Below are 21,450 nucleotides of genomic sequence, written 5' to 3'. Positions count from 1 at the left end.
AATAATTTGTTGAAGAGTGCATTGGATTTGCTCCTTTTTTTCTACTGTTTATTAGTCTTTTACCAATAATAGCTATTTCTTTTATTCTACCGCATAGCTTATTTCCATCGTTTTGCCATCTGAAATGCTTTATTATTATAACACTGAATGATTTTTTGAGTGTCATGTTTCAGTTTGAATCTTACTGAAATTGTAAATAGTTAATGTGGAGGGGGTGCAAAAAGAGAAGCATATTTTTATTTTTTATGCAATATTCAATTCAATAAACGGCAAAAACACATCCAGAGAAAAGTCTTATTTTTTGTTTATTATAATCAGTTGAATCATTTTCCCAAAATTCAAAAAATAAAATACATGGACTGAGAACAGGAAACCTGAAAACTCAGGATATAGTTGCTATGACATCTTATACAACAAAACACCTTTACTACATTTAGACAACAGGGATTTTGTGCGTGAAAAAGACAATCTTGAGTAATGCTGCCTTCACGTGCTTTCGGAAATTATCCTAAATTTAACATGAACACCCTCTGAAGTCAAAATTTGAATGCGATGAGCTCGTATTCACATCTTTAGAAGTAGGAAGTAGGGAATTTCCTATAGCACATGAAGGTAGCACAAGTCATCATTAGGCCTCTATTTATCCAGCAGCCATGGAGACTTGACAACCGGTCCACCTCTCACCCCGTCCAAAAGTGCAAGCAGTGATTCAACCTACAAAAAGGCACATATTTTAGTCATATCTGACTGAAGATGAAGGAAAAGCCTACAGGTTTTTGTGCCCGGTGGGTGTGGATGAAAAATGATGTGATCTCCCCAAGAAGTACACAGGATATTGCTTTTAATTTCTGTCTATTACACAACAGGCTAAAACGGTGTGACCCTAAACACAGCACTGGTCGAAGAACAAGTACACAACAGAAGAAACTGTGGCACTCAGTGGACTTTGTCTAGTATTTCCAGAACGCTGTTGTGGAAAAGGCCCGTTTTCCCACTGATCTCCTGAGTCACGAGAAGCCTTCCGTCTGCTCGAGGCCTTTGAATGACGACTATTTCACCTTCTGTCAGCGTGAGCTCTGCATCTGTTTTAGCGTTGTACCCCTTCATTACCCTATATCTGAAGAAAACAACATCAAAAACAATATCAGTATCTGTCAGAATGCACTAAACACAAAATGCCAGGATGTGCTACATATCTTCTTGTGCTATCAATGCTTCTTCTTGACAGGAAATGTTGTATCCGTGCATTATCTTTAATATCTGCTTACTGACAATTTTTTAGGAGGAAGGAAATAATTTTCAAGGTAATTTTCCAACCCAAGAGCACTTAACGCAACGATCAGATAACGCAATACTTCCTCTTAAAGACACACTCAAGAAAACCCACCTATTTGAGCCAGACTGGTTGCTGATCAGTACTGGCTTCATATTTAGCGAGAGGCAGTCCATAGCGGCATGATCTGGACCTGTGCTCTTTCTGGCTGGAAGTGTTTTTGTGTCTTTAAGAACTAATGTACTTCCATCCCGACCCAAGATGGCTGAAGGGTTCCAGTGGTCCAGGGCCGAAAGGCCAGGCTGGGAACTTGAGAATTGTCCTGCAGATGAGGCCATTTTTGATGTTGTCTGAGGAGCATCGTGAGTCAGGAACCGCACTGACTTCACTGGCTAAAAGAACATCAAAAACATATAAAACCATGCTGAAGTTGTACCATTAAATCTTAAATCATATTATTCCTGAAACACCTGAATCCTATTATTACCTTCTCTGCATTGTGCTTATGAGCATCTGGTTTAACCAGAATGGACTGAGGAGCTGCGCTGGCCTCTCTCTGGACAGGGTCCCTGTTGACTGGGTGATATCCACCAGCAGAGGATGCTGTTGTCTCATATGCCCAATGCTGCATCTTGATGGGGTTTGAGAACAAACCATTTCTCTTTTTGGGAAGAACGGGTGAACGACCGAAAGTATAGATCTGTCCCAAATCCTGAGGTGGAGGCTGAAGGCTGAGGATGGAATTTGAATTGTAGCTTCCATGGTGAGGTAACCCTAAACAAAAGGCCAAGCAGACGTGAATCATTGCATCAGACTGAACAAATACACAAATATAAAGTACCTACTGCAGAAGAAACATACAATGCTAGTTAAAGTCTGTATGACAACTAATATTAAAAAATATATGAAGAGAGAATAATCCATATACCCTTTATATGTCAATCGAAACTAACTGAAAATAAATGTATGTACACATTTTAATTTTGTAGAGAGGCTCATACAGATAGAAGTGGTACAAGTTTGAAAGAATAAAAACTATATATTTAATTAATGGTTTTGAAAGAAGACTATCATGCTCAATATTTTTAATACAATTTAAAATAATTTTCTTCTAGTTTAATACAGTGGGGCCAAAAAGTATTTAGTCAGCCACCAATTGTGCAAGTTCTCCCACTTAAAAAGATGAGAGAGGCCTGTAATGTTCATCGTAGGTACACTTCAACTATGAGAGACAGAATGAGAAAAAAATCTAGAAAAAATCACATTGTCTGATTTTGAAAGAATTTATTTGCAAATTATGGTGGAAAATAAGTATTTGGACACCCACAAAAAAGCAAGATTTCTGGCTCTCACAGACCTGTAACTTCTTCTTTAAGAGACTCCTCTGTCCTCCACTCGTTACCTGTATTAAAGGGTTAGTTCACCCAAAAATGAAAATTATTTCAATAATTACTCACCCTCATATCGGTGGACACCCGTAAGACCTTCGTTCATCTTCAGAACACAAATGAAGGTATTTTTGTTGAAAGCTGACGCCGCATTCACACGGGGCGTAGGCGTTAACGCTTCCCATTTACTTTGAATGGGTGACATCATCCATTGCCGAACTGAATTGTGGGTTCCGTCGCGGCGCTTCACTCGCGTTGCAAGCGGCAGAAGTTGAAGAATTCTCAACTTTTCAAGAGCCAGCGCAGGCGTCATCCAATCAGATCGCCGTATGCAAATATCCTACAGCAGACGCTAGCCAATTGCGTTCATTACTGCTCCGTGAACCATCCAGACCATAGACCGTTGAAAATCCAGACGCAGCTCCTGGACCACTACGTGATATTCTTCCCGCTGTCGGCGCTTTTTCAGGATTTAATGTACTTAACAGCTTCGTGCACCTGTGCAGTGCGCTGACAACAACTACACGGGCAATCGCACTCGCACATACAACCAAAAAAGGCGCTTTTTTGTGTTGTGTTTTGGTCCAAGCGGCAAGTTAATGTGATTGGCTGTTGTCACTATGACGATCGCGTCAGCACCCAGCTTCAGCCACGCCCTCCGTCAAGCGTTAACGCCTACGCCCCGTGTGAATGCGGCGTGATGGCTGAGAAAGGCTTCAGAAAGGCCTCCATTGGCATTCAGGACATTCCCACTCACAAGAAGAAAAAAAAGGCACTAAAGACGTCATTACAAAGTCCATCTCACTACAGTGGCTGTATAATGATTATACCAAGCGACGAGAATAGTTTTTGTGCGCAAAAAAAATCAAAATAATGACTTTATCCGCCAAGTTGTTGTCTTCCGTGTAGGTCTCTGACGTGAACTCACGCGATAGCGGCACTCCTCCTCTTCCGGGTCATGTATCCGTACGGCGGATCTGCGTCATATTCTCGAGTTCACGTCAATAACTTGGTGGATAAAGTCGTTATTTTGATTTTTGTGCACACAATAACTGTTTTCGCCGCATTGTAATATTATTGTACAGCACTGTAGTGAGATGGACTTTGTAACGAAGTCTTTAGGGCCTTTTTTTTTTCTTGCAAATATGTCCGTGGAAATATACGGAATGCCAATGGAGGCCTTTCTCAGCCATCAGCTTTCAACAAAAATATCTTCATTTGTGTTCTGAACATGAACGAAGGTCTTACGGGTGTCCAACGACATGAGGGTGAGTAATTAATGAAATAATTTCCATTTTTAGGTGAACTAACCCTTTAATGGCACCTATTTGAACTCGTAATCAGTATAAAAGACACCTGTCCACAACCTCAAATAATTATTATTATTAATTACTTTATTATCAATTACAAATAATTACAAATAATAATTATTATTATAAACATAGTTTAATTATTATTAACATAGTTTATTATTATTAATTACATTATTATTAATTACAAATAATTACAAGTAATAATAATAATAATAATTATTAACATAGTTTAATTATTATTATTAACATAGTTTATTATTATTAATTACATTATTATTAATTACAAATAATTACAAGTAATAATAATAATAATTATTATTAACATAGTTTAATATGAAAAAAATGGTGGAGTATCCCTTAAAGTGGGAGAACTTGCCCAATTGGTGGCTGACTAAATACTTTTTTGCCCCACTGTATATTTAAAATAAATATTTATTCCTGTGATGCAAAGCTGAATTTTCAGCATCATTACTCCAGTCCTCAGTGTGACGTTATCCTTCAGAAATCATTCTGATATGACAATGTACTGGTCAATTCTCGATTATTATTGGTGATCAATTATTAATAATGTTGAAAATATTAATATTAATTAAAAACATTGTTTTTGCTGCTTACTATTTTTATGAAAACTGTGATTTTTTTTTAGATTCATTGATGTATAGAAAGAACAGAAGAACATCGTTTATTTGATATGTATATCTTTGTAACATTAGAAGTGCTTTACTATCACTGTTTCATTTTCATGTGTTTGGCTGATTCCAATCTTACTGACCCTTAAACTTTTTAATAGAAGTATATCCCAGTTTCCACAAAAATGTTAAGCAGCACAACTGTTTTCAACATTTACAATAATATACATTTTTTCTTATCAGAATGATTTCTGAAGGATCATGTGACACTGAGGACTGGAAAAATTATGCTGAAAAATCAGCTTTGATCACATGAATAATTTACATTTTAAATCAACACTAGGTAACTTTCTTGTGCTCAAAATGTAAAACGTTAAAAACATATTTAAAAAAAAATTTTGTTTCTACATAATGAGTGAGTACATCATGAATCCATTTTCCAAACCATATTTTAGTCCAGTTTGGGTTGCACCGTTGTGGAGTAGCACAGTCCCATGTGTGACTCGCCATAGACATAAACAGAGAGAAGTAGTTCTGGCTAAAATGTTCTTCTGCAAGACGCAGGCAGTTCTGTTTATTAACCACTAGAGCGCAAAAAGTTACCTAGTGTTGCTTTAACACATGTCCAAACAAAAAGCAGTTATTTTAAATTGTAATAATATATCACAATCACAGTTTTTTCTGTAATTTTGAACTTTCAAAAACATTTTTTAAAACTTTATCCTTGACTGGTAATGTGTGTTGACTTACAAGGACAATATGTGTCAATAATAAAACACAAATTTGACTAGTTTTTGATTTAGAACAGTTGCAAAGGCTAAAGATTGACTTATGTTGTCAGCGTGCTGAGGCTTGTTGGCTCTCACCCCTGTGTGTGGCATGGAAGGCGCGCCTCACTGTGCTCCATCCCTGCTTTCCACCCAGCTGTGGTGCTCTCCCAGAACCGGCTGTTGACATCACAGCCATTGTAGCTGATGGGGTGTCGCTGTTTACTCTGTCTAGGGCCAGGACAACAGCCTGCGGCTTGTGTGGGGTGTGTCGTTTGGTTGACACTGTGCTTGTATTAGGAATGGCAGGTTTGCTTTGTTCAAGAAACCTTGCAGAAGTTCTGTGAGAAAGTCAGTATATTACTGTAAACCTGATCATCAAGATAACAGGCGTGTGCTCATTTAAAAAAATCCAATTAAAAAGTTCCAATGTTGCATTCGCTAGTTCTTTAAAAAATGTATAAAGAACTCATGCACCAATAAATTAAGAGCCTATATCAATATTCTTAATAATGTGTTTATCATATTAAACATGTAAGGAGAGGGAGAAGGAAAGTAATGATAACAGGTGTCGTTGTAACTTCTTCTGCTCACCTGAGCACAGGTGTAACATAATTGGCTGGCAGGATCCCTACTTTGCCTGTTCTGAGAGACAGTCCACGCAGCCATCCCTCTTTGAATTTTCCATAAACCCCCACCATTTCACCTTTCCTCAGTTCCAGCTCCTCGGAGCGATGGGGTGTGTAGGAATACAGCGCTGCACACCTAAACAGATCAGACAGAAATATTTCAGCCAAACATCCAGAAAGGTGAATTAAACTCTGAATTAAAAGCTGCTTGAGACATGTAAAGATTCTTCAAAAATTATTTACATCTTTTTTTTTTTTAAATAGACACAGTTACTAAACATCTTTACAATCTACAAAATATTACTATTTTTACTTTAATGCCAGAAATCTCAAAAGCACTCACACACTGATGGAGAGCTGCTGTGTGGCAGACATCTTGTTCTCTGATGGTATGGAGGATGCCTGGGGGTTAATCAGTGCCATGGTGATGGTTGGAGGACTTTCACCGCTCATTGTTCTGTCTCTCTGTAATAGTCAGAAAGTAACTTGTAATATTCCTATCTTTGTCACCACTTAAAGCAAAGTAATCTCTTTAGTGTTTGGTGTTTGGAAACAAATAGATTTGTTAATCTCCACACATTTTCCACACGCATATCCTTGATAACATGTTTTTTAAATTATGCAAACAATTATGAGTAACACTACATGATTACTTTATAATAATTATTAAAAAAAAAGAAAGAAAGAAAAGGGACAAAACTAAATAAAACAAAAAAGACATGTCTAAAAACAAAAGTCTAAACAAAACAACAAGAGACAACATAAGACAAAACAACGCAACCCAAAAAAGATAAGAAATAAAACAAAAAAGACATGTCTAAAACCAAAAGTCTAAACAAAACAAACAAAAGAGACATTAAATAAGACAAGATACAAATAATCAAGCCTGAAAACAAAACAAGTCAAAAGCAAGACAAAAATTAAATAAAACAAAAAGGACGAGACTAAAAACTAAACAACGCAACACGAAAAGACAAGACAAATAAATAAATAAACAAGCCTGAAAACAAAACAAAAGCAAAAAACAAGACAAAAAATAAAACAAAAGACAAGACTAAAAGCAAAATTCAAAACAAAACAAACAAAGGAGACATTAAATATGACAAGATAAAACAAAGCAATGCAACACAACACAAAAAGACAAGACAAAAAATAAACAAGCTTGAAAACAAAACAAGTCAACAGCAAAGCAAAAAAACAAGAGCAAAAACTAAATAAAAAGACACGACTAAGAACCAAAGAAAAAACAAAACAAAACAAACAAAAACAGAAAGACAAAAAGCAAGACAACAAACACAAAAAATAAACAAGCCTGATAACTAAAACAAAATGAGACAAAAGCAAAGCAGAAAAAAAAAAAAACAGAAAAAAATCAAAGACTATAAGGAACTTGAAATGCTCATTGAATAAATAAGTACTTCTAAAATCATCATGATATTAATAAATCATGGTTGAATTACTATTATTATTGTAAAGAGTTACCCAATTAAGGGGGGGGGGGGGGGGGGGTAAGTGTTATTTCAAAACCGTTTTAGTAAAAGGACTTGGGCCGAGTCCAATAACAAACTTGTAGCCAATCAGCAGTGAGGGGCGTGTCTACTAATGATGGTGAGAAGAGAGGCTCAGTGCACGTCATTATTCAAAGCATAAGAAAGACACACATGACGGACATTAGCTGAGAACTAATGCTGGCTTTTGCTTGAATATGCTCGTGTGATGTTCGCTTGTTCGTCCATTTGTGATCGTATTGTGTCTCACTTCAGTGATGATAAAGACCCGTTCATTTCCACACCGTATGGAGCATCTAAATCTCCTCACTGTCTGTTTCAAGCGTCAGCTCACACAATGTGTCCGTAAGTAAGTAAGATACTATACTCCTAATAAATGATTGTTTCCTCTTTTCATGATCTATATAACCCTAATACGGTCATAATTGTAATATGACGTTAGCTGGACTAGCTTGTCTACTATCGAGTTGTTCATGAGAACGGTTTGTGTTTTGTGATCGCTATAACTCTAATCTTGTCATAATTGTAATATGTCGTCAGTTGGACTGTTGTGCTATCGAGTTGTCATGAGAACGGTTTGTGTTTTTATGATGGAAGGAGTGACTTTTTCATTGAATATTCGACCTGGATTAGTTACACACAGATTCTGCCATAGTCGTTGCCTGGGTTACGTATGTGTGGGGCGGAGCTATCTAAATAGGGCCCAGACCCTTATTAGGGGTAGGGGCGTGTTTGTTTTGGTGATTTGAAATATCAACAACGGTTTCCAGATAGCTCTTACCCCACCTTAAATTGTGTAAATATGCAACAATTAAGAATTGCCCACTTTTATGCAATCCCTAAAATCAACTGTAAACAGAACACTCAAGTTCTCCAACCATTTCACAGATAATTATAATGATTTTTTAGGTTAATTCAGGAGTTATTTGTATAGTTACACACACGCATATCTCTTACATAAGTGCCAATTAAACATCAGTTGCAGAGCTGACTCAGACTCAGATTGAGACTTTTCCTCACTGATAACAAACGGCTAAGGCTAAGGCCACAGGCTCGTGTCAGGGAGTCACATGGGAATGTGGAGAAATATGTCTGGGTAACTGAGTCATCAGACTTTCTCTTAAACTGATATCCAGTCTAATATTAGTGCATTACAAAAGCATGATGAAACAAGAGAGCGATCTGTGAAGTTTCTGTAACTTTGACAATTTCCACTCCTCTCTTAAACACTTACACCTACAGTATGTCCCATAATTATCTCAGGGAGAGCAGGTGATTACAGCTTAGTTACATCAGCACTGCCACAGAAGACACAGAAGGCCTAGAGAGTACCTTCACACATTTTATTCAAAGCGACGTTCAAATGAGAAATTCAGCACGGGTGATTCATCCTAGCGAGGCGGTAACATTAACATAAGAAGTGCTGCAGTCCAAAACTGTATCTAAAAAGTGCTGCAAGAGTACAATGGAGCATCTATTTTAAGAAAGTATGTTTGGTCCCAGTTTATATCACTAAAAAATATTGTGTAGGATTTACTTTCAAATCATGTTCACTCAGAAATGGTAAAAAAGTGCATTTTAGAAATTCCACTGAATTAAACATTACATTTGTTTGTAAGTAGAAATATTATTTTCTTGTAAAATGTACTCCAAAAATATATTTTTTCCAATGTAGACCCTTTGGGCACTATCATACACCGGTGCAATGTGGCACCAGGCACGACGCAAGTGTTTTTTGCTAGTTTAAGCCTGACGCAGTTATCATTTTCACATCATGCTTTGGACATCATTTATTTATTTATTAAAGTTGTTGAACGTTTGCCGGTTCCCGCCTCCTTATTCCCTGAAAATACAAACTACATTACATCCAACAAAAAGCTGGTCTAAAGTCAATAAAGTCAATAGCTATTTAAAGGCAGCTTTAGTAATGCACCTATAGGTGGGTGCACGACGCACATACTCTGCTTATTACACACATTTTTAAATATTAAAAATAAAAGCATTCCTGGAGAAGCGTTCAATCTTTCCATTCGCAAATTCCGCCGTGTAAATAGCGAATGGTGTAAGCCCAACTGGCTTTTAAAGGGAATGAGAGATGAGACTCTGATTGGTTAATTGCACGTTACGCCCAAAACACACCCATGACTCTAGCCTGGATGCCAGCCAAACTTAGCCCCGCCCACAACATTTTTAGGTCGGGCGGTTCGGTCTGGCCTTGATCCATAGAGGAGTAATTATCTCCGAACAGAAACTGTTCAGACCAATGAAATCATCAGGGCGGGCTTTAGACGATGACGGACAGATGATCAACAGTAACGTAATCATCCACGTCATCAAAGGAGCTTGGATTATATTTGTTCGAATCCTAAACGGAGAGCTTGTTTGTATCTGCATTCACCTCCACAATTTCTCTCAAAAATTATGATGATATTGGTAAGTATCATTCAATTCTTTTATTTTTTTTCAACACAAGCAAAGATCGTTTATTCCAGCCTGATTTCAGCTCGTGTGCAGACAGGGTTGCCAAGTTTTTACAACAAAACCTGCCAACTACTAGCCCTAATAGCTTCTCAGTGGATTCTCTGGGGAAAAATGGTGTTTGGGGGGTTAAATGTGTGTTATTTTGGCAAGGTTGCCTGCTAAAATTCACACTCATGGTTTTATATATCACATAATAGTTGCTTAAACCCACGAAAATAGAAAACAATCCGCAGAAAAAAACGCGGACTTGGCAACACAGTGCAGTTGAGCACTGTTGACATTTGACAATGCTTCACTTACGTTGCTCTGATTGGTTGTTAGTCTATCCAATTGAGGTCTTTCCTGGTTCGGTTGAATCCCATAATCACAGCCCAACGGAGCAGTTTCAGACTCATATTCTGACTAGAATTCAGTATGACCACGTCAGGCTGCCACGACTCATTAAGAGACTATGGGCAACACTTTTAGAACATTTTCCCGGTCGTTAAACTAGCAAAAGTGGATGCGGACATGGCTTAAGTGCCCTGGCACCGTGCGCTTTAGACCATGCACTTAGATCGTTAAAATAGTACTTATGTTAAAGAAAATTGTTAGGTACAATGTACTTATTTTGTTGGTGATACTTAGGTGGAATATGAGTAAGGTTAGAGACAAAAACCATTTATGTACACAGTAAATGTATTGTATCACATTATTCATTTTAAGGAATAGATCACTCAAAAATGGAAATGAGGTCATCATTTAGAAGAACATGGAGAACTAAACTGTTGATGGACTTCATTGACTTCATAGCAGAGAACAAAATACTATGGGGTCCAACAACTGTTTGGCAAATTTTCATTTTGGGGTGAACTATCCTTTTAAATTTTAGTACATACTAGTTAAAGACACATACACATCTATAACTTTATTGGAGATGTTTAATTTGTCCTAATTAGTTTGTTAGACTTCGCCTATTCAAAATGATCAGGTTTTTTACAAGAGATTGTTTGACAAGAATAGTGCTCAGTTATAAACAACCATGGGTGACCCAACTTCACAGATCATATTTAGGTTAACTATTTGCTTAGCCTTTTATTTGCAACTCTAAATTTAAAGCTCTCCAGTTCTTTCAACCAGAATCCATGCGAATGGGATGGAAAATTTCCCTATGCATATGAAGGGACTTCTGTGTGAGCTGTGCTTCTTACTTCACTACACTACTGACAATAGACAATGGACCTTTTTTTCCCTCAAAGTTTTAGTGTAATTGTATGACTATTTTTATGGTCCGACGCCTTTAACTGCATGCAAAAGAGCAGCCAGCCGATTTTGCAATACATCTTTTGTGTTCCATTAGAAGGTCATGCACCAATGATGAGTAAATAAATACTGACATCATTTTTATTTTGGGGGCGATCTATTGCTTTAAATGTTTTCCTTCCCCTCGAACCAACAATGCTGAGTCAGAAACAGTGGGCATGTTTCCTGTGACTTCTCACACTGTTGCACAACCTGAAGAAAAACACAAATAATGCAAAAAATCCAGTGTCGACAGACCCCCCCGAGTGAGTCGCCTCACCATGATGTGATGCTCTCCTCGCCATCTATTAATGACACAGCTGATGGCAGGAGGAAAGAGAGAGAGTCACTGCTCAGTGGAGAGGAATGAACCTTTCATCCAGATAAGAGAGAAGTGTTATGTAACCCTATGAGTCATGAGCTTGTAAAGCGACAACACAGAATGGGGCATTTTTAGCTCTCAAGCACGCCGGCTTTCTCTCCTACAGGAAAACATCTCAGGCTGACAGCGGAGAGAAATATTTTTGAGGAGAAAACGCAGGAAGGAATTACTCATTTTAGGTAAATCACATTCATTAGCTGTGATTTCAAAGCATGATGTTTCTTTCTAATCAAATCTAATTAAGGTTGAAGCAGGCACATTTTTATCATGCACACGTTAAGACGTAATAATTATTGCTCCTATTCTATACAAAAAGGATCACAGATAACCAAAACAAACATTGCCTCACCATTAAAAATGAAGCTCTCTAACTCATCATCTCCCTCGTTCCTCAATAACGAATCTGAATAGGATGTTAAACTTCATCCAAAAACATTCAGTGTAGCTAAATCACAGCACTGAATGACAAAAACATGCATGGCTAACTAATCGAATGTCTGCGCAGCAAATAAATAGGCGATCATCTTTCCTACACAAACAAATGTGATAAAAATACATCCGCAACAGGGACTGCTCACCTTAGGCAAGTTTCTGTGCGAGCTCCTCAGACGTGGTTTGTTAAATGTGGCGAGTTGTGGCGTCTTGCTGGAGGAAGGCTGTGCGCTGGAGCTGATGTGAGGTGGCTGCTGGCTCTGGCTGAGGGGAGGATGGTTCAGGCTGTTCAGGAGACTGACATTTGGAGGCCTGGCCGACTTGTGCGATGCTCCAGTGAGCCGCCTGTGGACGTAAGCATCTGCGTTGACCCTAACGGAGCTCCGTGGGTGCGATTCCACTGAGTCCCTCCTCTTACGCTTTTCCAGAAGCTCGTACGCCACCGGATTCGGCTACAGTGTAAAGACACAAATTGGGTTAAAAAAGAAGCTGAGACGCACAATAAAGATGTGCTGGCTCTCATCTGCGTGAGCCACTTCACCTGCTGCGAGTTTGCCAGTAAGAAAAGTGCAAGCTCAAAGCTATTAGTCCCACCTGCTTGCCCCAAACTTCCTAAGTGGCAGCTGGAGCTGCTGATCTGAGGAACGCGACGTTAAGATGGACTGGTGCATTACATGTGGGCAGGAGGGACACTCCCCCTCCCTTTTCCCATGATGTGCTGCTCTGCCACCAAAGAAAAAGACAGCATTACTGTGCCTTCACGCCTGGCTGGTCACCGCAGAGATGCCCGACTGGCGCTGAGAGGGAGCCTGGCTGTTTTATCGAACTAACCTCAGATATAATCCAGTGCACGGATAATGAAAAGCATTCATATCTGGAGTTTAATTATCCAGCGGCACATGAAGTTCACTGGAGCAGCCGTGGCGGAAGAATGCACATGTCAATCACAGGACTGCAGCGTCAGAGATAGTAAGCTCACTAACCACGTCTAAAAGCCCGTTATCACGCTCCGAAAGTAGCTACTGACACCACGAGTGCTAAGAGATGATGGCCTATTGTTCTGGATTTAATCATGACATTCAACAGAGAAACAATTAGGGGAAATTGAAAAGGTTGCCAAGTAGTGACGAAGATTTCACGTCACAAAGCAGAGAGTGATATAATTTCGAAGAATTATTGCATGAAGGCTCCGGAAGTACAAAATAGTCAAGAAATATCTGGGTTATATTTTCAAAAGAAAAGGATAATTAATTTTTAGGATAATTACATTTTATTGTGCTGTGACATTATTTTAACAACAATTAAGGAAATATCCCTCATTCTCAATGGTCCAGAATATTCCCATTACTGTAATTGCTTGAATCAGGGGTCATCTACAGGAGGTCTGTGCCGGCACTCCAGGGGTCTGACAATTACTGTTTGATCTCAAACTAATTTTTGCTGAAGGAAATATAAAAAAAGACTTTAAAAGATTAAGTTAGCTCCAACGAAAGCTAAACTTCAGGAGTCCACAACTAAATTTAATCAGAGATTAAGTCGTTTAAAGGGGTGGTTGCATGTTTTTTTTCTAGGCTTGGTTGTGTTTATGGGGCACAGTATAACATGTCTTAAAACTTTTCTTTTTTTAAACGCTGTATTTTTCTTATATTTGACCTTTATTCGACTACACGACTTTGTAGCGTTCAGTCAAAGTCCCGCCAAACTTTCTGAGCGCCAAGAATTGCAGTAGCTAGATGTAAACAAAGCATGCCGGACCGTACGGGGCTTAATGTTCATTCACAATCATTTCTGTCGCTAAAGGTGCTTACTCTTTGCTTATTTGAGGGAAACGTTGGATAAAAAAAAGCCAAGAGAAGCTGTATACCTTTTAGTTTACATTATTTGTATATTTGGAAATGTATTTGGTATTAATATATAATTGCACTCAATGGACTGAAAACTAGCTAATGCTAGAAAAGCTGCTGATAATGCCTAACATTTGCGGATAAATTATGTTAGAGCAAAACATTATTTTAACAAGTTGGGCCTTTTAACATGGGGCTCAATGAGATTCTGCTCCCTTCTGGAGCCTGTTCCTAGTGGCCAGTCGACTAATTGCAGTTTAAGTCCCTTCCGTACTGGCTTCAACAGAAACAGGGGGATGTTGCTTGGTCGCCCATCAATGACATCATACCTGCGTAACTCTTAAATTTCGATTATTTTGTAGAAACCATGGAAACACCAAAGATTCATGATAGAAAACCGGTAGTCTTATTGTTTATATCTCATTTTCTTGATTTACCACACGTACCACGATTTACCATGCTAATACTGATCGAGCTTACTGCAGTGCGCAAGTGTCTCATAGTCGCCACCGAGTGTACAGAGTAGCATTATACACCACCATTGTTTTGAATAAGCAACCTCTAGCAGCTCAAAAATAATATTTTGGCTTTAATGACAGAATTTTAAATTTTGGGTGAACTATTAACCCTTTAACGTTAATAACTAACATTAACTAACAATGAACAATGCATGTGTTACTGTATATGTTACTCTTTGTTAATTAATATATAAATATAGCTGTTCATTGTTTGTTCATGTAAGTTCACAGTGCATTAACTAATGTTAATAAATACAACTTTTACTTTCAATAATGTATTAGCAAATGTTGAAATAAACATTAACAAATATTAATAAATGCTGTAAAGCTGCAGTTCATTATTAGTTCATGTGAACTAATGTAGTGAACTAATGAAAGCTTATTGTAAAGTGTTACCCTTTTTAAATTTTGAATTTAGCGGCATGTAAATATGATCTAAACATTTCTTCGAGAGATTCTCCATGTCTTGAAATCTAGAATACAAACTTGTTGTCTTACCTCTGTGAGCTGCAAAGGGAAAATCCCAACTTTGTCTCCAAGTTTCCCTTCAACCCAGTTTTCATTGACTTGTTTAATGAGAGTAATGCTGTCTCCCTGTGGGGGGAAAGAGAGACAGCCATGTGTTAGGCAGCTGAGGGTGCATGGACGTCCCTGAAGACATTTACTTGGCTCAAATCACTCTAAGCTGCAGGCCCATTACACCCTTAACTCGGCTCCAGACCCATTTGGACCATCTGTTCTCAAAAAAACAAAAAAACACTCCAGGAAAATGTCCTTTAATGGAAGCTGTGCCTGAGTAAAAACTGTTATATAATTCAAGTCCTGTGGTGTGACTAACAATACTGCTACATAAAAGAGCCCAAAGAAAAGAAATGTTTTTGCTTCCCAGTTCCCACAATATGAATCACACAAATGGAGCATTTAATGATTAACATGCTAATGTTCAACATACAAATGCAATAGCCAATGTAAGTATTTTGACACTTCTGTCCCACATAAAAATGAAAGCAAAACATTTCACAAATAGAAGTTTGTTTAAATTATACAACAAAATATACAGACTGAAGTATTTAGACTCTTTCTGGCTGTATAGTTGAAAAGTCATTGCAAAAATTATTTTTGCTATGTATTATTTTGCAATATATTATTTTATTTTTTAAGAGAGAGACGATCTAGCATCATTTTAGCTGATGCCACTTCTGTTGCATTTGTTACATTTTTTAGAATGGCTTGAGCATCCAAATACTACCACTGTACCAACAAAACTGAATTGTGGTAGTACATTGATTAAACAAGAAGATATTGACCTTGAAAAAGGTTAAGCATTCCTTGCTGTCATCTGGATCCAGATTGTTAGCATTGAAGTCATAAAGTGCTCGGCAAATGGCCAGGGGCTGCGGCTGTCCACTTAAAACTCGCACCACACTGCCCGGTACCAGACCGCTGCTCTCTTTGCTTTCCCCATAATACCAGTTATCATCTACTTTCCACCGCAGATAAATGATGTCACCTGACTTCATTGTGATCTCCCCAGGTGCATTACCGTGGAAGTCATGTAAAGCCTGGGCTTGCACCTGAAACAAATAAAAATAAAGCCCGTCAAGAACATATCTGGATCATATTTTACTCCAAATTCTAGGACCATTACATTTTTATATTGTGGCATTATTGAAATGACAATACACCATATTGCCAAAAGTATTGGGACACCACTCCAAATCATTGACTGCAGGTGTTCAAATCCCTTCCATGGCCACAGATGTAAAATTAAGCATTAGGCATGCTGACGCTTCTACAAACATTTGTGAAAGAATAACTCTCATGAGCTCAGTGAATTCAAGTGTGAATTCATGAGGTTTCCACCTGTGCAATAAGTCCATTCGTGAAATTTCCTCACTACTAAATATTCCACAGTCAGCTGTTAGTGGTATTATAACAAAATGGAAGCAATTGGGAACAACAGCAACTCACCCACGAAGTGGTAGGTCACGTAAAATCAGAGCGGGGTCATGCTGAGCTGCACAGTGCACAGAATTCGCCAACTTTCTGTTAATAGCTACAGACCTCCAAACTTCATTTGGCCTTCAGATTAGCTCAAGAAATGTGTGAGAGCTTCATGGAATGGGTTTCCATGGCCGAGCAGCTGCAGTCAAGCATTACATCACCAAGTGCAATGCAAAGCGTTGGATGCAGTGGTGTAAAGCACACCACTACTGGACTCTAGGGTAGTGGAGACGTGTTCTTTAGAGCGACCAATCACACTTCTCTGTCTGATGAACGGTACTTTCCTGACTGCAATGGGCCAAATGTAATGTTTGGTGGAGGGGGGAGATTATGGTGTGAAAGAAACTCTTAATGCTTTAGCATACCAAGACATTTTGGACAATTTTATGTTCCCAACTTTGAGGGAACAGTTTGGGGATGGCCCCTTCCTGTTCCAAAATTACTGCGCACCAGAGCACAAAGCAAGGTCCATAAAGACATAGATGAGCGAGTTTGGTGTGAGGGAACTTGACTGGCCTGCACAGAGTCTTGACCTCAACCCGATAGAACAGCTTTGGGATGAATTAGAGCAGAGACTGCGAGCCAGGCCTTCTCGTCCAACATCAGTACCTGACCTCACACATGTGCTTCAAGAAGAATGGTCAATAATTCCCATAAACACACTCCTAAACCTTGTGCAAAGCCTTCCCAGAAGAGCTGAAGCTGTTAGAGCTGCATAGGCTGGGCCAACTCCATATCAAACCCTACGGATTAAGAATGGGATGTCATTGAAGTTCATGTGCATGTAAAAGCATGCGTCCCGAAACTTTTGCCAATATAGTGTACATCTAATTCTCAGTCCTGCAATGCTGAAAATGTACATTACTGTAATGCACAAAAATTATATATAATTTCAATTATTACTGACTTTAATATATGGTGTTAGGCCAGCTAGTGAGAGCTGTGCAGGTAAACCTCAGTCGCCTGATTTCAAGAAGCGCACTAGCTCTTTAGCATCCTTGTTAGTACACCTGCATCATATGCTGTATATATAAGCACTGTCAATCGATTAAAATATTTAATCGCAATTATTCACATGATTGTCATTAGTTAACTCTTGATTAATCGCAACTTAATCGCACATTTAAATCAGTTGTAAATGTATCTTAAATTAAGTTTACGTTTTTAACACTCTAATCAACATGAGTATGGACAAATATGCATGCTTTATGCAAATGTACATTTATTATTAGTGAAACCATACTTATTCAATAATATTCAATAATACAGCATGAAGACTAGATATGTTTCAAAGGTCATAGATGTTTATAAAATAACTTGTTTATGTCTTTTAAGCCTAAGCTTAAAAATTCAGAATAAGCAGTGATTTCTCTCATTTTAAGAATATAAATAAAGGGAATTTTTGCACAGGCAGTTTAATTCAGAACAGGCCCCTTTAAGAACTGGAATATAGTGTGTCCATAATTTGCAAATAAAATCTTTAAAAATCAGAAAATGTGATATTCTGGATTTTATTTTCATTCTGTCTATCATAGTTGAAGTGTACCTATGATGAAAATGACAGGCCTCTATCATCTTTTTAAGTGGGAGAACTTGCACAATTGGTGGCTGACTAAATACTTTTTTGCCCCACATAAATAACACAGCATGCAGCTCTCTTTATTGTATACTATCTTTCTAGGACTTCAAATGCATGTCTACTAAATTATAGGCATGGAATCGGAAATGCAATGGAAAAAGTTTCCCAAGAGCTCAAAAGCATCCCAAATGTTTAAACAATGTTACTGTTTGTGGCTGCAGATGCAATGGCTTTTTTCCCAACTGAAACTCAAATCCACCGACCTAGTTAAACTAAACCAAGGCCCAGTGTGTTTCAGTGGACATTGTTAAACACACACAGAGATAATTGAGCTCTTAAGCAGGTCGGAAAGGCAAACTGACCTCCCATATCCCAGCACAGAACCCAAACTGATATATTCATTACAAATTTCATCATAACTTACAGTACACAGTATTAATGTTCTATCGAAAAACACACGGCATGTCACAATGATTTTAATATGACACATTCTAGACAGATTTTTTTGAAATATATTTATATTTTGAACCATAAAAATTAAAATACAAAAAAACCTTTTGGTCCTACTTTATAGTAAGTGCATTTAACTACTACTAACATTTAAGTTAATCATTTGATACAATGCACTTATTATGTGTATATTTTAACCCTACCTATATGTATATATTTTTAAATGGTAACACTATTTTACAGTGACAATGTCACATACCGGTATGTTACATGTAGTTACTTTAGTAATAACTATAAATTATGCATAATTACATACTAAACCAAACCAAACCCTTATCCTAAAACCTATTTCAAGAATGACTTAATATTAGTTGGTACTTAAATGTATAATTACAGTGTAACAAAGACACCTTAAAATAAAGGGGTTCTACTTTATTTTAAGGTGTCATTGTTACAGTGTAATTATATATTTAAGTACTGAGTAATATTGATTAATACAAGGTTAGGTTATTACAATGGTAAATACATGTAACATATGTAAAAAGGACACTGTAAAATAAAGTGTTACCAAAGAAAGTGTAATCAAAATACCTGCGTAATTAATTTCTAGTACATCTATAACTGTCAACCCTTCTCTTACCCGTTAACCCACCCTTAAACCTACTCATACCACCAAACTTGTGCCTAACCATAAACACATGTCCCCACCTTAAAAGCAGCCAAAACAATTGCAACACAACATGGACAAAACAAGGAACATTGTACCTAAAAAAAATGTATGCAAGTACACGGTGGTTTAGGACATCTAATATAAAGTGACCATATTTTTTATTCCGAAAAAAAGCAAAAAAAGACGAAAACTTGACATGCAGGCAAGACTCAATTGCGTGTCACAAAATACACTAACAACATATACAAAAAACAAAAGAAAAAAAAACAAAGGCTGCTTTTGTATGTGCCTTTCAAATCATTATTTACGCTCTAATGCAAGCAACAAAAGTACATTTCCTTCTTACCCCCTGTGTGTCCTGCCCCTGATCGTGAATGTAACTGCTTAAAAGATCCTCCTGGACTGTAGAGCTCACATATCTGCCGGATCTGTCCCTCGGTGTGCCCAGTGGCCCCCGTTCCTTGAGGCTCTCTAGGAGTCTCAGTAGCAGCGGATTGGTGGGGAGCTCCTCCACTGATCCTGGAACAGCAGCTCTGCACTCGGGGCAGCACATCTGATGATGGTGTGATGCCTCGTGCTGCTGAAGGCATGATTTACAGAACGTGTGCTGGCATGGCAAGACCTTGGCAGACACGTCCAAAGGCTCCATACACAAAGGACACTCCAACAGGTCCAAAACAGCCAGATCCTCCATCATCAGATAAACTCCTCTTGCACAACTGACACATGATCACACACTTTATATGTGGGTTAAATAATATATAACATATTCAGAACAACTTTGGCGAAAATGCACAATATTATAATGATTTCTAATAGCTCGCGTCATGTTTTGCTACTTCCGTCAACAACACCTCATCACGCTATTGTAGGCTAATATGCAAACAGGTGTGAACTAGACATTTGTAAACACAGACACGACACGTGTTTGTTTTTTTAGCTTACGTTACTATATTCTACCTCAATTAAGCTTACATTTCGATACATTTGTGCAATTATGATCCTGTAGAAATGAGAAGCAAGTTTTTCATTGAAATCAAGATCGCGCGACTCGTCAGCACATGACGTCACGTTTACCTGGTTACACGACCAACGTCCACAGAGAACATGAGTTAGATATAAAACTGAACATTGTACTCAAATATTGTTAAATATTCACATACCTTATGGTCACGTAAGAATGGAAAAAAAACCGAGAGAAAGAAAAAATGCCAACAGGCAACTGAGAGAGCAGGTCTAAACTGGATGTTTGCGGACAGGTGTCATCTTACACCACAATGTCACTGAGATTCAGCCGGAGAAAATGGACTGAACATGAACTCTAGGTAAACTTGAAGTCAAAAACAATGTTTTATTATACTGTTCACAAATATAACTTAAATAACATGCATAGGGCCTATAATTAAATGACAATTAATGAAGGATTAATTATAGCCATACATATTTATCATCCACCAAATGATAAATAAACTAAACAGCATATTATTCGAGCTGTTTTATTTTATGTTAATTTTCTATAGAGTTGGCTAAAAAGCAAAAATGCAGTTTTGTGTTATTTTGCATTTTGCATTAGTTTACAATTACCAATTAATATAATGTAATCATTCAATTAAAAATATGCGTTAAAGAGGATGATAATTAAAAATAAAAAGAATGTGTGAGAATGGCTAAGGTTGCAAATGTTGCCACAATTAGCTGTCCCCCTTGAAGCTAGTACGTTTCTATTTTCTGTTGTTGCCTACTAATTATTGATGACATTTTTTTGTAAATTAATAAAATATTTGTTTAATCATTTTTATTGTAATAACGTGAATGCTAGGGTTTAATGGTTGAGCTTGAGAAATGCAGCCAGTTGTGTAAAAACAGAGGAAATAATGTAAAGATTAATCACCTCTTTTCCAGTCAGACTGTAAAAGCTGTTTTAGTATAGTGCACTGAAAAAAAAGTGTGTTGGATTTACATTATTTAATTTTATAAATCAGTCCAATATGAATCAATTAAGTTATACAAACATAATTTGTTCATGTAACTTTGACATCATGGAATTTATTTTAAGTGACCCAATTAAGTATATTCTTAAAGTGAATTTTTTATGACAAAATTCAGGCATTCAGTATCACATGTAATTAAATTTCTTATATTTTAAATTCACAAAACTGAATTATAATACTGCACTAGCTACTTTTTAGCTAGCAATATTTCATCTTAAGCATAAAAGCTCCTTCAGCATAACAATTATGACAGGACTGTATCAGTCCACAGCATAAGCAAATGCTCTCTTCTCCACAATAGTAACCCACTG

The 21,450-nt window shown here is 37.5% G+C and overlaps 1 protein-coding gene across 2 annotated transcripts; it reads right to left on the bottom strand.

Annotated features, from left to right (window-relative positions):
• Positions 1-286: 286 nt before the first annotated feature.
• Positions 287-20,434, bottom strand: sh3rf2 (SH3 domain containing ring finger 2). 2 transcript variants are annotated; one of them, XM_067458001.1, is made up of 11 exons: positions 20,312-20,434; positions 19,495-19,867; positions 15,753-16,019; positions 14,944-15,039; positions 12,230-12,535; positions 6,343-6,464; positions 5,965-6,135; positions 5,470-5,711; positions 1,761-2,047; positions 1,388-1,665; positions 287-1,117 (listed from the first exon to the last, which is right to left on the bottom strand). In XM_067458001.1, exons 2-11 carry the CDS (start codon positions 19,843-19,845, stop codon positions 937-939), a joined length of 2,301 nt encoding a protein of 766 aa, XP_067314102.1. In that variant the 5' UTR covers positions 19,846-19,867; positions 20,312-20,434; the 3' UTR covers positions 287-936. The 2 variants fall into 2 exon arrangements, with proteins under 2 accessions (XP_067314102.1, XP_067314101.1); XM_067458000.1 differs by lacking the exon at positions 20,312-20,434 and having other exon boundaries at positions 19,495-20,191.
• Positions 20,435-21,450: the final 1,016 nt, after the last annotated feature.

Source organism: Pseudorasbora parva, chromosome 11 (genome assembly GCF_024679245.1).
Source record: "Pseudorasbora parva isolate DD20220531a chromosome 11, ASM2467924v1, whole genome shotgun sequence".
Lineage (NCBI taxonomy): Eukaryota > Metazoa > Chordata > Actinopteri > Cypriniformes > Gobionidae > Pseudorasbora > Pseudorasbora parva.
The sequence above is the reverse complement of the archived record's forward strand: the minus strand, read 5'-3'. Positions and strand labels throughout refer to the sequence as shown.